Source organism: Branchiostoma belcheri, unplaced genomic scaffold (assembly GCF_001625305.1).
Source record: "Branchiostoma belcheri isolate BF01 breed outbred unplaced genomic scaffold, Haploidv18h27 scaffold1, whole genome shotgun sequence".
Classification (NCBI taxonomy): Eukaryota; Metazoa; Chordata; class Leptocardii; order Amphioxiformes; family Branchiostomatidae; genus Branchiostoma; species Branchiostoma belcheri.
Genome location: NW_017802379.1, coordinates 4237498 through 4254764, shown reverse-complemented (window position 1 = coordinate 4254764; position 17267 = coordinate 4237498). Strand labels below are relative to the sequence as shown.

The window sequence follows — 17267 nt, the reverse complement described above, 5'->3', positions numbered from 1 at the left end:
GCCTACAGCGAGGATAAGGATGACACCCGCCTGTCATGCAAAGGTCATGGTCGTTAATGTTTACGATGGCAACTTGTTTTACAAGTTATTTTGCGTGAAATTTTAAGCTATTACATTTTTGGGAGTCTTTCATACAATGTCTGTCATTGAAACTGATCATTTCATGTTTATATGTCATTATTTAAAGAACCTAGACTTTTGTATACATTGCCAAGGCAATCTACCATCCTGATCAGTTAGTATAAATTGTGCATGTTGGATACTGTGCAATGATGATATGCAATAGCAACATTTATGTCCCTAAATTTTACTAGATAGCCTTGAAGTGTTTACGTTGCTGCTAAATTTGCTTTTATTGAATTCCTGGACTTGTTTTATAATGTATCATGTAAAGTCCAACTTAGAAATCTACATGTACATGTATAGAAAGGATACATTTAGCACATTTATGGCATCTTTACTGCTGATAGTTTATAAAATTCAGATCCTGCATTGTGCATTATATCTTACAATGCAGGATCTGAATTATTATATTTTTGAATCACAATGGTGTGCATGATATTAGTAGCCTGGTAGCCAGCGGCATTAGGGAACCGTCTGAAACTACGAAGGATGGCACCCAGGCTATGATATATATAATAGGCTATCTAGAATACTAGTATTTACTGAAAGTTTTCCTTCAAATGTTTGGTAAAATTTTGGACAACTTGCACTATTGTAGATTACAGATAGCAAGGATTTCGAGCCCTGCATCACTCTAAAAGATGGGGTTATCCCAGGGGCATATGTCGATGTTGTTTTGGTCTCCAGCAGACAGAGTGTTTTTCTGGAGGACTGCCATCTAGATGAGGTTATAGACCTGTTGTCTGTCCTTGGGGTCAGCTCAGGGGCACCACGCATTCCCGCAGTGCCAGTGACCAGCTACTAGGGTTGGATCAGGTCCAGTGGCATTAAAATCTCCTGCTCACAACTTACATCTCTTACAAAAGAAACCTATCTTATTAGCATTTTCTAAAAATAATGAATCTATGTCTCAAAATCTTCTTGTTTAATAACATGTGTATATTAGTAGTAAATATGTATTTCTTGCTCAATTTAAGCATTCTGTAATATACCATTCGGTTGTCTGCATTATGAATATGAGAAATGAATCAGACACATCTCTACTTGAAGTCTTGATATTCTGCAGTGAATTATATTATATTATTACATGTATATTATAGTTCTTGTTCCCTAAATTGTAACTTGTATTCAGTACAAATAATATATGTTTCAAACATTGATTGAATGACTTATTTTCCCCATGATTTTTATGTATACATGATGTATATTATTCTTGTTGGTGGTATGCAGAAGTTATTATTTCTAAGGGTGGCTATCAACAAAATGCAGGATCATACCCTTCAGAATATCTGTAATCCTGCCAGTTAATATGTCCTGGAGCCTTGATTATTCTGCTAGAGTAATCCATCATCCAACCATAATCCCAGAGAGACACCAAATTCAAGGTCAGGTACATCTACATGTATGTCTTTGGACCATACCATTTTGGAAGCTAATTACAGGGGAGACAAGGTGCTGTTTCTTTATTATCAGAATACAGCCTTTTTAATGTAGTCTGCAGTTTGAAAGGAAGCTGCTAGGGAGTCCAAACTAATATCACTTATTCCCAAACCTGTAAGCTACCTGCCAATTAAAAATCGTGGGACCATAGCATATTCAGAATGTCACAACTGGAAGTTCTACTGTAGTACCATAGAAAGCAGCTCTAACTAGTCTAAGGGGCCCTTAATCAAAAATGTCCTTTGTTTTGTCAACACCCACCCACATACCGAATCTCATAACAATCCAACGGTAGCTTGTTACGTTATTCTGTTAAACCACAAACACGACCACACAGCCACAAACGCTACTGAAAACATACATGTCGGTAGCTACTTGGCAAAGGTAATTACAGTTCAACCTGGACAGATGGGGATTTCCTCACTTCTGGTGCCAGGTAGACAGCAGAGTGAAGAAACCTTACCCCTCTGTGGAAACAAACAAGTGCAAGGGCAAGGACAGCCCAGCCAGAAACTGAAGATGAGTGGGAAACACCCTGTCTGGTAATTGAATCAAGGCCTCTTAGTAGTAAACTTTGATGTAAGGTGAGATGATTTAAGGTACTGTAAATACTACTATATATATCATCAAATAGGGTCTTCAAGTCATCAACATTTTGCATTTTTTAAATTTAAAAGGCAAAGGATTTTGCAGTTATGTCATCATTTTTTAACTCTTATGATTTGTCCTGGTATTTGTCTGGGGCAAAATTTAGACTCATTGATTAGTTTGTCTACTGTGGTAAAACACGTCTTTGCTGCTAGTTAAGAGAATTGGGCTACAGTCTCATGATTTTAAGAACAGCATTGATAGCTTCTTGCTTAGTCTGGAATGTGGGACAGGGCCTGCAGGTTTATAAGGTGTCAACCACTTCATGTCAACTACTTGTTTTCATCACAGGTCAGCCCTCAGGTCAAGAGGCTAATGTTCATACAGACCCTCCCAATTCTGCCCCTGGGGGTAAAGGGAAACGTTGCTAGGTGAAGGACTGTTTGTGTGTAAAAACAAGGTTGTTTTCTCGACATTTGTTGCGTTAACAAGCGCTGATTTTTCCGCATCTTTGATCACAACATCTGACATATGTTTTGGTCTAACAGGGCTGTCTGGGACGGTTGCCAGCCTGCTCTCAGCAGTTGGCGAGAAGGGGAATAACAAGCCCTTTACATCCCAGACATGTCTGTTTGCGGAGAAGCTGCACTTGGCAATGAACAACAACTATATATTATGTGTTGAAATGATCCGATAGCAAAGCCGTCTTATATAACTATGGCTACTCCGTGGTGTGCATTTTGTTATATTGGAAGATAGATTGCTCTAATAATAGTGCTATTAATGTCTATTTATCTTTGTCCCCTCCTCAGAGAATGGATTGGCCTAGCTAGTGAGCCCATGTTGGACCCTTGCACGGGTGGTCTTTGCAAAGTATTCATCCCTCTTTCTTCTCTTCCTCCTCTCTCTCTCTCTGTCTCTCTCTCTCTCTATCTGTCTGTCTTTCTCTCTTTCTTCTTCAGGACAAATTGTCAGCAAAGGGTCAACAAAGCATGCCTTTTCACATGACCAAACTTAAGGGTGTGGCATCTCTAGCTAGTACTATGTAGTAGGAAATTATTACAATTAATTTATCGAAGACTGAAAGAGTGGTTTACAAATGTACGTCATGTACTTGATAATCACTGTTTTTGTTGCTTAGAATTTGGAAAAAAAACATGCAGGTGAAAGGTGAATAGATCTTGGCTTGTCGGGAGGCAGGAATGTTATTTCTGGAGGCCGCTGAGCAGGATGTAATCATGCTATTGTCTGGATCGCTTCACGAGTTCCAAGAAGTGGTGAATGACCTTTTGTGCGCGTACATGGGTCCGGACCTTTTGGAGTAGTCGTTGGCGTACTGGTGTCGTAAGCTGGCAGTCCGGGTTCGACGGGGGTTCGATTTCTGGCATCCCGGGAGTCTGAGGCGTTTTCCTGTTTCTACTCGTATTTGTTTCATTCTTAGTTTCTTACAGCTCTTAGAATGTCTGGAAATCTAGAAGTCTAAAATGTCTAGAAAAAAAAAAAGAAAACACACCCCTCAGACTTTGCCCATGGAACCCTGAAGGAACACACATTTTTTTTCCCTAGGTGATTTGCATGCACTTAATTGCATTCCAATCCACTTGAACTTTGCCCCGAAGAATCTTCAGAATCTTCAGGAATGTGGCATCCCTTCTTAGTGTGTTTTATTGTTGTGCTTGATTACACTACGGCAAGCCATTACTGTAAATCATTTAAAGTTCTTTGGGACTTAATTTCACAGTAGGAGGGGATGTGTTTGAAGTTGAGCAACCGTTATAACCCAAAGCATGACAGAGCGCACATTAACTGTACATATGTGTTGATTTTGCAGTGATAAAGCTCTCAAATGATGAACATAAAGCTGCCACAAATATTTCCTGATTTACCGTACGCTCCAGACTATAAGGCAGTGGCACTAATCACCGAGGACCTGTCAGCTGGAGGGTTGGGCCTAGGGAAAAAATGTTGTGTTTCCTGTTTCCCGAACGACCCTAGAAAAAACTACCGACCCTAGCCCTTTTTTGGGTGGATCCTTGCAAGGAACATAAATATTTTTGAGCTGATTGACCATTTCTAGCTCCATGATCTGACACCAGAGTGATGAAATGTTGTATAATATTCGGTTTTCCAACATTGGCAATGAAAATATAAGTGTCCTCATGCAAGTTCTACTATAATTTGTGTAAGTTGGATCAAGAGAGATTGCCAAAGTCTAATAAAAAAGAGAAGGAAAAAAGATAATCCCTACCCATCGACCCTAATTTTTTTCAGGACTGAAACAGGAAACACAACATTTTTTTCCTAGGCCTTGCAGTGTTCATTACACCTGGCAGACGTTTGGAATACTTGAGTAATCAAGCCGACAGACACCCTGCCTGCCTGAACTTACATGACTTGACATTGATGCTGGTTAGACTACAAATGTATGCATGAAAGATGAATAAAATGTTTTATTTCATTCCTGTCGTATAACTTGATTTGCCCTAAGTCACAAGCTATGTGCAGACTAAGAATTATAAGGAAATCTCATCTTGAATGATTGAACTGTTATTGTAATATGGTAGGGACATTTTGGTTATTTTTCTGCTGTAAAATAAGTAATAGTTGTGTAAAATTGTGCGTTAGAGCCAGGCTCCTCTGCAAAATTATCACGCAAACACTACAGGTTTCTATCAGCAATGCATGCTGATGAGTAAGTATCCACTGCAAACTTCACATGCTTTCTTTTCCCTACTACAAAATCCCATTGAATTAATATGAATTTACAGCATACAGTGTGGTTTCCAAAACAGCAGCACAATTAATTGAGAATCTCTACAAGCCTTGATAATGAAATTGCTGCCTGAAAGTTTATTGCATTCAGTTTATTATTCAAAGAGATGATTTGTTGTAAAATCAATGCAGTGCCTTATGCTGACTCCATGACCATGGAGCAAAGTACTGCTTTCTATTCGGGTGGGATAGAAGTATTGCGTGGGATGAATACTGAATATGTCAAGTCAAATTCTTGGTTTGATTTCAAAGCCCCACCCAGTTGTCATAAATCTACGTGGCTTTCCAACTTAAAAATAACCAGAAAAACAGACTTAAGTTACATTTTCCATATTTGTAACAAAATGTATCCAAATAGCTGCCTTCTCAGAAGTCTATTCTTGTGTTGTTATGTCATAAACCGTAAAAATTAAATAATTGTTATATATTCTCATTTTTCTTGTTATTAGATCTACTTCACATAATGAAATTTAGAATTTAACTGCTGTTGCCATGGAAAAAGAAATGTGAGAGAACTACACAAAATCTTGGCTGATAATTCGTGCATGGTTCGACTGTAGGTCATTTCAGGGCAAGGCAAGACAAAGTTATGGAATTATTCTACACTTGTCTGTGTACCTGCAACGTTTATAAACTATGGGACAGGCAGACAGTAGTGCTACGGGGTATATTTACACATTTGTACACAAACAGTGGCACCAAGCCAGCATTTCTAAGAACTGGATGAGGAATTCTCGTAGCATCTGAAAGTTACTGAAGAACGCTCGCTGTGTGGTTTGTGCTGATGAAAACATCAAGCAAAACTTTGTTCCAGAGCAAACATATTTCCATTAGTTTTGGCTCCAAAATCTCTCGGAAGGAGCCTTTAATTTTGGAGGAGTTTGGAAAGAGATAAACCTCTGCAAAGGTTGATGTGTGTCTGGAGATATTGAAGTGAATGATGTTGTTCTGCAGCTTGAATAGATGCCAATGCTTGAAGGCATAGACAGGCCTGGGGGATATTGTATATGCTGGCAGTATTTCCTGCTGCAGTAGCATGATGGATAGGCGTAGGCCTACATGTACGTTCTCTGACTTACGAGTATTAGCAGCAAGCCTTTCCTGTGGAGCCTTTGATAAAAAGAAGTGAAGTCGTGCCGAGATCTCATGATCTGAGGGATAAACTGGGATGACCGCCCTTTCAGTTCATTTGAAGTTGAAAGCACTTTTTATGATATGATAGATAGATACTGTGTGAAGAAATGCTAAATAATTCACACTCACTGACAACTTATTGGAGAAGGACATAGCAGGCTGTATAATACAGTACTAGTGGTACTGCAAAATACAGACCTACATAATCATGCCCATATACAGTACTAGTAGAAAAGTCAAGATTAAGACATTCAACCAGGATTCCCAACGCTAAAAATGCAATAGGGAAGGTGTAATACATGTAACATTATGTGTTTTAAGTGCAGGCTTCTCAGAAAGTACATCTCTCTTTGGACAGAGCACCAGCAATGTGTATTTGCCGTCTGCCTCTGGCAGATAAACCGGCCCAAAGTATTGCCTGTCAAGTTCATCCCCTTCTGGAATAATTCACCCACAACTAGATAGGGGGAGTCCTTTGTACAACATGCTCTTACTTAGCCTAAGGACTACTGGGTGGGCGATTTGCCCTAATGCATTGCTGCTACTTTTAAGCTGAATGTTGGCCATGGGTTTGGTTCAAAGATTCTTAGGAATGTTTTGTCAAATGATAGTGATAAGTTTGCAAGATGTCTGTCTTTAAATGGGCAACCCATTTAAGTGTAGACATTGGCCGTTACATCTTAAACAAGCACAATCTGTTTCTCCATGAGTTTTTAGCTTCAGTTATAACTTATACATGGAACTTTCTTTCCTTTTTTAAAACTTTTTTTTTCATTGCTTGTTATCAAGTGATAATGAGGTGATATACATTGTACCGTGAAACTGCAAAACTGATATTTGTATTGCAGTTACAACATACTTTTGTTAATTTGGTTGCTTGTGCTAGTTGTGGTGTATATGTCAAATACTGGAATATAGAATTAGGACCTGATTTCATATGTCTGTCTTTTTGTGGTATCTTGACAGTAGATCATGCAAATGGCAAGGAAGATATTCAAAGTGAGTGGACATTCTTTACTCCAGGCTTTGGGGTGGTCCAGCATTACAGATATTTCTCCTCAAATGAAATTTGTTTGCTATTCTCAGTGATAGAGATACATGTATCTCATGACAGTTAACACTGATTTATGACTGTCCCCAAATTTGTTTGGTTAGCAGCTCATTTTTGGCGACACCTCAGGGGTGGAGGCATTTAAGTGCACTTTGAAAATATATTAAAATTTGTCTAAGAATTTGCTTGGGAATAAATTTTTTATAGAGGATATATTGATATCCTTAGATGTGAGATGTTTCTAATGTTGGACCATCAGTACCAACCAAGCATCAGTACTTCCACAAAATCAGTCCTGCTCAGCACATTTTTGCCGTTAATTTTGCAAAGAAACAAAAAATAGGTTCTACCCCCCATGATTGAGTTGTGGCTCTCAGTTTTGTTTCACAGTCCCTTGCGCTGCAGTTGTCATGCCAGAGACACTCATATAATTTATAAACACCCACTCCTTTGAATATCATCCTCGCAGAGTCATTCCATAACCCCAGCTAATACATGCATCTTCTCCCTGCCTTGACATGCATTGTAAATTCTGATCAAGGGAAGGATGAGATGGTAACATAACAGTTGGTAGTAAACTACATGATATATACAACTTTTGTTGTAAATAGGTTGTACAATTTCGAAGAAAATCACTATGTACATGTATGTTTGTAATATAATTTTATGTCTTTCGATTTTTTTTCCAGTCATCTAAGCCAAAGAATGGCATCTTCTGTTCGTTAATAAAAGAGGCACGAGAGACGACCCCTCTGGAGATACCAGACACAGAAAACACCTTTGTACTTAGAGTAAGTACACCCGCATTTCTACATTTTTATGTCACTTATGTTAGTACAACCCATAACCAAACACTGCTATCAAGAAGTCCAATGTGCGCAGGGCTTAATGAAAATTATTTAAATACAAAATGTAGTACACATGTAGTAAAATTAAGTTCCAATACAATTAACATACAAGTAACTTACTTTAAGTGCATTGAATTTTCAACTGTCTACCTGCAGTTTTCTTTCTAGGGATTATGGGTGTTTGCACGAAGAAATGTCTCAAAGCCGCTGGTTTGGTTTTACAAGGCGTGTTTTGATCCTTCTTTGTGACTCGTATAATATCATAAACATTGTAACATTCAAAAACGTGCCTGAGGCTGTTTGTATCTAAGCCTACTATAGTACAGTTGATCTTGTATGGGCCTTGTTGCAAGCATTGCATGGTAAGTAAGGTATTTTGGTGCTTAACATTTCAGGGTTGCTAGTGATTGTAGGAAGCTCAGCTACAAGTTCAAACATATGGCAAAGGCTTTCCAACCAGCTGCACACATAGTACACAGCTTGGGCTCAACTAATCACTTCATATGGTCTAAAGGTGAATTTCAGATGCAACACACGATATAGAGAAGGGACACCTACTATAAGCAGATCTTTTTCTCTCTTGAAAGTTGAAAAGATCAGTCTCAAGAGATGATCTGTACTACATAACCAATTAGAGTTCTTTATTCTGTGGAACTCCTATTCTATGATGACCCAATCATAATGTTATCTATTTGTGATGGAAGCACAACTTTGTCTTTTGCTACTGTAACATTGTAATACTAATACTTTAATTTGTCTTGTTTATTGTCATCATGAATACGATGTATTGCCACACATGCCACATTTATAAGACACACAGCTTTTCTGACTGTTCTACATGTTTTCCAAACAGTCCTGAGAAAGTGTTGAATGTTTAGTGTATTTGACAGCGTGCTGTCCCTTGTATCTCCAGTTTTGGAGCTTCCCCAGTGATTCTCCCCCAAGATGGCAGGTAAACAGTCACCATGCAGCACCCTTGTTGATGCACTGCACCATGACAACAAACTAACACTATTTTACTCCGAAGTGACAGACCAGGAGGGATTGAAACATTTTTGAATAAGCGGTTGAGGATGGTGGAACAGAATTGAAGTTGACAATGTTGCATTAGTTGCAAAAAAATGACAGAGAAAAATGATAAAGGAAAAAATCCACAATTGATCTTCAAAGATATCTCATCGTAATCCTCAATCCTTTCTGGTCTGTGGCTGAAGGCTTTTTGCACAGGTAGAAAACTGGCCCTGCAGGACAAATAGGAACAGTATGATCTCAGCAAAGTGATTTGAAAAGTGTGTCAAAAAATGTTTTCCCTGGCCACAAAAATCTCAATCTTTTTACCTTTTTATGAATTACATTCAACATATCAAGTTGAATTAATTCTTCTATTTCTCACATTTTTAATTTTTAAAAACATCTCTTCTATTGTGTAATCACTAAGAATGTCAGGATCACTCATTTCGGACTATCTTTCTATTATTTCCCAATCTCTTTCTTTCCTAAATGCTTGGTACTGCAAGGTTTAAATTTTTGCAATGACCCAAACTTGCTTGCAGCACATGTCCTAACTACTAACCTACCTGTAGTCACCTTCACCTGTTCACCCGTTAGTTTACAGGACAGAATAACGAGACAAAAATGTTCAGCTGCACCACTACTGATTGTACTTACCATCATGTGTGCTTTTATTCTTCTGGATACTGAACATTTATGTGGTTGTGTTGTTTTTTCGGGTTTGTGTGTATTTTAGTTGGGTCCAGGCAAAATGTAGGAGGGAGTATTAATTACCTTTTTATAACAATCCGTTTTCATGAAATTAGGGCTAAGAACTAGATTTTTTATGCAGAGATTGTGGGAAGATTAGGCTTAAAAGATTAGGATTATGGTAAGACCCTTTCATGGAGAATCTGCACAGTTGCCCAGACTAACAGTTGTGTCAGCACCTTTGCAACCGGCATTAACAGCAGTGCCATCTATTAGAAAGAAGCAGTATTACAGCCCTGCTTTTCTTCCATTCCCCCTTATCCAGGCAGAGAACAACATGGAGTATATCTATGAGTGCCATGATGTGGAGGACATGCAGTCTTGGCTGGCCAACATCAGAGAGTGCATGATTGGGGGCAGGGAGAGGTAAGTAGTATAGGGAAGACTAAGAAGCCATTTTTTTTAGGAGGATAGGATGTCAAATTAGCAACTGCCTGCTTATTTACTGGCATGAGATAAGATTGTCCTAGAGAACTTAGTTTGTGTACCTTATGTACAATGTAATCATTATCCTTATTTCTAACAGCACCAAATTTCTCCTGCCAGGAACTGGAATAAAGATGTTTAACTGTCTCCCTGGTTTGTTACAGTGAGAAGCCAGCGTTCCCTTCCCCGTCCCTGCCCAGGAGTCGAGGGGGATCCAGTACAGGGAAGCCTGCGGGACAGCATCACCATGGAGAAGTCACTACTGCAGGTAAGGGGCAGGGATCAGGAGGCTCTGGTTCTTGCTTTAAAAGTCTCTTCCTTAAACATTTTTATTATCTTTGCACAGTGACTGCAAAATTATACCACTGTGTTTTGTAATTCTACTGTTAGTCCTACAAAACTTTTTAAACCATTAACTTCAAATGCTGCGCAAACCTTCTTTTCCCTCCTACCCTGATATAAACCACTAGGACACCTATCCCTGAGATACCACACCATTGCTTTATTGTGTCATGTTATTCTTGAAGAGTTAAGTGTTTGCTCCAGGAAGATATTCACGATATTGGGGTGTAGATCTTCTGGAATAGCTTATCCCTTCATCTTCTGTTCTGCTATACTTTTTTATGGGTTCACCACACCACAAAGTGGTGGTGAACCCATATTGCTTTTTCTGATGTTTCTCCTCCTCCTCCTCCTCCTTCTCCTGCCGTTTTTTAAATGGATTCAGCTTCTTCATTTTAGGGCCCAAGGTCCTGAAATTTGGTATGGAGGTACAGTGGGCAAATACCCCTAGGCGTTTTTTAAATTATTGTGATACAGGCTTTTAGAATGGTTTTATTTGAGTTTTTTGGCTGTGTTATAGCAAATGTATTACTGTGTTAGTGTGCCTTGTTTACCACGTTTGGGCATGAGTCATCACAATGGAATGCAGGGCATCAACCAATAGGCATGCAGCTTTCCTCTATACTTCTTGCTGATTGGCTGTTGGGATTTAACTTGATTAACACCTGCACAGAGCATTTCCACCTGCACAGAGAATTTCTTGCTGATTGGCTGTTGGGATTTAACTTGATTAACACCTGCACAGAGCATTTCCATACTGACAGTATGTCTGTATTCAAGTGTTTTGGTAGGTATTTCAAGCTTTCCTGCTCCAGCATTGGAATGCGGGGCATGGACGTTTTTTTTATATTTTGAAAATCAACAGTTTGCATTATGCAATTAAAAATCCTAACCAATAAAGTAGGGAATGGCTATCCAACTGTTGTTTTAGTTGTATTTTACTTCATATTATAGTTATATCAATGTAAATCATTGTTTTCCCTTGTGTTTCTCATTCTTTCCCTGCCATGTCGTAAAATGTGGTGAACCCATCGCTGTATTTGCTCCAAAGCAAATATTGGCCTTTCTAGTCATATTTTTGTTCCCGCTCGAAAAGAAGAGCATACCCAGACATTTCTCCTTTTCAAAAGCATGCCCGGACATTTCTCTAAGGAAAAGGAAATAAAAGCCAGACAAATGTTGCTCTTTTGCTGAGGCTTTTGTACAGAACTTCCCTGAAGTGGAATAAGTAGCCATACTGACAGAAAGTTCTTGATTAGAGCTACCCGTATGTCAGGATCATGCCAAGATGGTTTCAAGAGATTTTCTTACTGTCATACATGTACATATAGTCTTACAGAGCTTCTTCTGATGATACAACTACAATCATTGATTTCTCAAACATCTTTGCCTGAATCCAAAAGCAAAATTCTTCAACCACTTAGTGATACATTTTCTATTTGCTGTCACAAAATGATGACAATGTTGAGTCAAATTTTAGCGTTTTTTGCAGCTTTTATCATTCCCAGCTTTTATATCTGTCAGGAAACAAGGGTTGCTCCCAGTACGAGATCTCTCTTTTTTTTTAAAGACTAGCCTGCTCTGGTGATGGGGCATTTTTTTCACCGCTCTTCTGCTACCTTCTCTCTCGAATCTAGTAGGAGCAGTGGGAGGTACTAATACAGTAGAGAAACCAACAGCCTCTGTGGCCCCCAATGCAGCTGTTCCGAGTGGTGACTCCACCCCCCTGGGACGCCACCGCCCCAGGTGCCCCCCAGGATTCCAGCAGACTGTACAGAAGTGCCAACACACCCCCCTGTCATGGAGAGTGGTGCAGGTGAGTAGAGGAACAAACACAAACACACTCACTAGTACAGTAACATGAGTGGTTAATGGGGTTTACTGACAGCAACTTAACATTTCTAAGTTATCTTTCTGTTTATTACAATATACATGTACCTCTGTGAAGGAGTTGTTGTTTTTGGTGGCTGTGTGTATGTTTGTGTGTGCACGAGAGTTGAAGATAGTTGCTGTCATTGGATTGTGATTCAGGTATGTGGGAAGGTATCGGCATCTCAAAGATACAGTTGTGGGCTCCCTAGTGGCTTTACTTGGTACTGCTGTGGAACTGGTTCTTATATCTTCTGTTCTGGATGTGGCATGGTCTTGAGTTTTAGTTGGTAGATAGCTTTTGGGGCCCTACAAGTTGCTACCCCAAAAATGTACCGTATACCACAACATGTAAGTCTTATACAAATCTGGTAAATGTAAAGTTGCTGTCAGATGTTGTAGAATAAACATGGTCCAACCTTAAAAGAAACTAAAAGGTCAGTTTGCAAAGCCTACAAAACTATGCTAAAAATTTCACAAATTAATAGAACAAAAGAACAAGACGGTACCCAGGTTCGGACTATTGCCTAAATGTTCCTTCAAGTGTAGAACAAAAACAGTCCAGCCTGTATGTTCAGGTTATACATTCATGGCTAAACAGATGTGGGTGCCTCTCTGCTCTGTTTCTGTGCTGACCTGGAAGCCGGCAGGGTTGTAAGGCAGGACAGAGATTGGCCGGACCTGTTCCTGTGGATCCTGCGTAAAAGACTTTGGGGCAGTTGTACCGGTCAGGATCAGACCAGCAGAGGAGGTGCATTTATTAAGTTGACCATTACGATTTTTCCTCAAATGGTGTCAGTTCACAGTGCACTGCTGCACTTTTTGTCAACACTGGGGTCACAACTTAACGTTAGTATGAAGACAAAAAGAATCCTCCAAGAATCATCATTAAAATTAGAAGGTCCAAACAGACAAATTTTTACCCAAACTTGACATCACAATTTCATAATTCAAAACAGAATTGCAGTTTAGAGATGTTATAGTGAATATTTTCCAGTCAGGCTGTACCTTGAAATTGAAAATTCATAATTTACTAGTAATAGTGATTAGATGATATTTCCTAACAGGTGTTATTCAACACGCTTTCTATATGTTTTGAAAGTCAAGGACTTTTTATTCTCCATTTTATGCTGTTAAATGGTTTTACACATGTAACAAGACACAATTAACAAGAAGAATATAAAATGTTCTGATAACAACAACCAATCATCTGCAGGCAACTTCTAATAACATCCAGAAAATAGAGAGTATTTTAGAATTTTGTTGTTTTCCTCTTGTTCCTCTTCAGCTCGGTGGCTTGCCGGCCGCAGCTCACAACCGACAGAATCCGACCACCCGCTCGCAGGCTACCCATGGTTCCATGGGACACTGTCGAGACTGGAGGCAGCTCAGTTAGTGCTCGCTCAGGGGCCGGTGGGTCACGGCGTCTTCCTGGTGCGACAGAGCGAGACACGGCGGGGAGAATACGTGCTCACGTTTAACTACCAGGGCAGGGCTAAGGTAAGGATGTACTGTGTATGGGCAATTTCCTTCTTTCTTACCCATGTAGACACGACTTCCCATGCACCATGGCATAAAAGGGTTCCGTTCTACTCTGTGCATAGCATAGGGGTGGTGCCCATCTCCATTTCTGTAGCCCTTGGGCCACACAGTTGTGCAAGCACTACAGCAGGGGGGTAGCCCGCTGGAAGTGTTGTGCACACTAGGAAGTCTGTGAAATAGTTTACCGGTATTTGCTTGGTTTTCTTACCTCTCTTTATTTATCTACTGGTCGATGTTGACAGAAATGTTTGTCTATACAGCATCTACGAATGTCGCTAAACAATGAGGGACAATGTCGAGTGCAACACCTCTGGTTCCAAACAATCTTCGACATGCTGGAACACTTCCGGACGCACCCCATCCCGCTGGAGTCCGGCGGCCCCGCCGACATCACGTTGTCTAGTTACGTCGTCTGTGCCCCGCCTCAACCCCAACAACCTCTGTCCAACCCTCAAGTATCCAGCATCTCCGCCAGTCAGAGTAGTGGGAACCTGTCCACCGAGAGCGGCGAAGGCGCCAGAGGAAACCTCGTTGCAACGTTCAGCGGCTCTGTACGATTACGCACGTCGTCGCTGGGTAGCCAGGCTAGCGACTCGTCCGACGTCCAGGCGCGTGCGGTGGAGAACCAGTATTCCTTCGTATAGACCGTTTCTCGTCCTATGATGCCTTGCAACGTTTCAGTCAGTGTCAAATTGAGCAGAGTGACATGATGATGTTGTTACCTGTGTGACGAGTACTACAAGTATGTCCAGTCGTGGAGCAAACATTCGATTATGACACGTCACTCTCATCACTGTATTACTGTTTGTATGATGTTCAATAACAGTCTCCTAAATTGTCTGATATTAGATATGATGTGAAATGTAACAATAGTGAAGAGGGATTTCCTAGGCTTGTATAAGATTTTACCTCAGAACACTAAACTTCCAGAATCCTGTGAAATAATGTTGTATAAATTTTATGTGAACCCAGCAGAAATAGGATGTTATATATAGTGACTTTTTATCCTGTTCTGGGAGCCATTTTGTTTGTCTCTGACCTTGAAGCACTTGGAAGGAGCAAAGCATTGTGGGACTGACAAGATGCCAATTATTAATAGATTTACTACCAAAATTGGTCCAAAGTGTTTCTCAGCCAGCCAACTAGAGGAATTACTTAGATCTAAAACATTATGAAACTTAAATGCTTGACCATAGTAGATCTAGATTAAGATAAATTTCTAATTTTACATTTCATGCGTAAATCATTAAGTCCATTCACAGAACTTTTCCTCATTCCATTGATCATTTTTGTGTGTAACATTAATCATGTGAGTGCGAGATGTTTTATTTCAGCACATAAAAACCTGAGTTGCTTCTCCCTATATTGTCTATGAAAGATTTTGTAATATTTTGTCTGACACAGTGAATAGATCAATAGACAAAGATAATCAGTATCTGATATTGTTCTTGACTTCCATGTTGTCACAGTAAAGTTGGTTTTTATCATTCACAGATCTCATCAAACAATTGTCGTTAGTATTTTGAATATGATACAAATGAAATGCTCAACACCTTTGTCTTGATTTTATATCACTGCTTCGGAAGAGTTGAATGTAGGAACTGGTTTTGCCATGAATAGCTAGGCTAGTGTTTTCACAGCAGTGTTTAGCAGAGCTGTTTAACCCTAGAAGTGTCAAGGTTCTGCTAGACTGTCCTGTTTCATTGTGCTTCCAGTACACCATCAAATTTGACTGCCATGTCCAGGGTCATAGTTAACACACGCAATTTATTTTGTGGAAGATGTCTTCTGGACACCCCAACATTGATGAGAGTGCAAACAAAAGGAAGATGGACAATAAAAAAGATGTCTAAAATCTATATGGTCACAAAGGTGGAAATATGATAAGAAATGAACATGGCCCATGATTCTTTGACAGACTCGTCAGTACATTTTCTTGCATCCAAGTGTTGAAATCTCAACTCTCTGATTTTAAAAGTTTGGCATCTTTTAATCCGCAGTCCAGGAAAAAAGTGTCACATGATTTCTGACCAATCCAAGAGCCCAACACTGGCAACAATTTAAAGGGCATATCTAAAATCAGGCAGCTTAAATGTGTGTTGTTTGATTGGGCTTGTTGCTCTAAAAAGTGTCTTTATTAGATTCGCTAACCTTGTAGTTGCCAAGCTTGCCTGTTGTTTTTTTGGTACAAAGAAAGACTTGTTCATATATTTTCCAAATCTTTTGAATCTCAACAAAAACCATACAAGTTTGAACTATTTTTTTTACAGTCTGTTAAATATGCATCAACAGAAAAGACAATGTTTACAATCTGCAAACAGGTTTGATCCTGGAAATACATGAAAAAGGCTACCAAAGTTGTGACAGTCCTTCTCCAATGCCTTTTCGTGAAATACATGTTGACAGGGAAAAAAGTTGCAGCAAGCTTTATGTGGAGTAACTAAAAACAAGAAACAATTTTATTTTGATTGTACAAATACCTAAGATATTTTACCAATATAGAAAACACTGCCAGTTCTAACATTGACATAAGTTTTGGAAAAAAAAAGCAAAGTTGTTAGTGATCAAAGTTGGTAGATTAGCTCTGGCAAAGTGGAATAATTGAAAATTAAACAGATGAAGCAAGAATTTTGTGTTGCGATTATTGTTTCACATTTTCAATTTACACAAACACACAAGTTGCTACTATGGGCAAGAATGACTTTCCAAATGTGATGCTGTTATATTACATCTTGAAATCAAGTATCGGAGTGGATTTTCCACACATTCGACCATTTTCAATGCTTGAAAGGTTCACACGGTCCTTTCACAAAAACATACGCATTTGCAAAAAATGATTTCTCTCTTTCTTTGTGCCTACTATGTTTACATGGTTACCATGCTCTTAGCCTCAATATGTACCCACCTCAAGGCATTTCCAGTGAAAACAGGCTGCACCTACCTGTGAGTGTAGTGTGACCATAATATGGTGCTCTTGAAGTGCCCCCAAGTGATGGGTAAAAGTACTGCAGCCACTGGCTTCCATTCACCGTACACAATAAAGCTGCACCTGACCGTAACATGACCATACTTTTATGGTACCAGAGCAATAGCATACTACAGAAATGTCTGACACAGTTGGCTATCTAGAAATTTCTGCAGGAGGTGGCTGGTGTAGGGGTGTTCTACAGAGCATAGTTGTTTAGAGAAAGTTTGTTGGAAAAGGCTGTATTTTTCTTCGTTTAAGGCTTGTATAATTGATCATGAACTAAGATTCTGCTTAGCTGCTAGACCTGTTTTTATCCTTAGCTGAGATAGCTTTAGCATGGTCATGCCACGGTCAGATGCAGCCAGATTGTGCACATCGAATGGAAGCCAATGAGTGCAGTACC

General features: G+C 39.5%; 1 protein-coding gene across 1 annotated transcript in view; it reads left to right on the top strand.

The window, feature by feature from the left end:
* Window positions 1–16524, top strand: part of LOC109465557 (SH2B adapter protein 2-like) — a 28630-nt gene extending 12106 nt beyond the window's left edge. Inside the window, exons 2-9 of the mRNA XM_019762946.1 lie at window positions 7798–7899; window positions 8870–8908; window positions 9983–10083; window positions 10308–10411; window positions 12123–12301; window positions 12782–12791; window positions 13643–13854; window positions 14157–16524. Coding sequence (XP_019618505.1) covers window positions 7798–7899; window positions 8870–8908; window positions 9983–10083; window positions 10308–10411; window positions 12123–12301; window positions 12782–12791; window positions 13643–13854; window positions 14157–14540 — 1131 coding nt within the window. The 3' untranslated portion in view covers window positions 14541–16524. The remainder of the gene's footprint in view (window positions 1–7797; window positions 7900–8869; window positions 8909–9982; window positions 10084–10307; window positions 10412–12122; window positions 12302–12781; window positions 12792–13642; window positions 13855–14156) is intronic.
* Window positions 16525–17267: the final 743 nt, after the last annotated feature.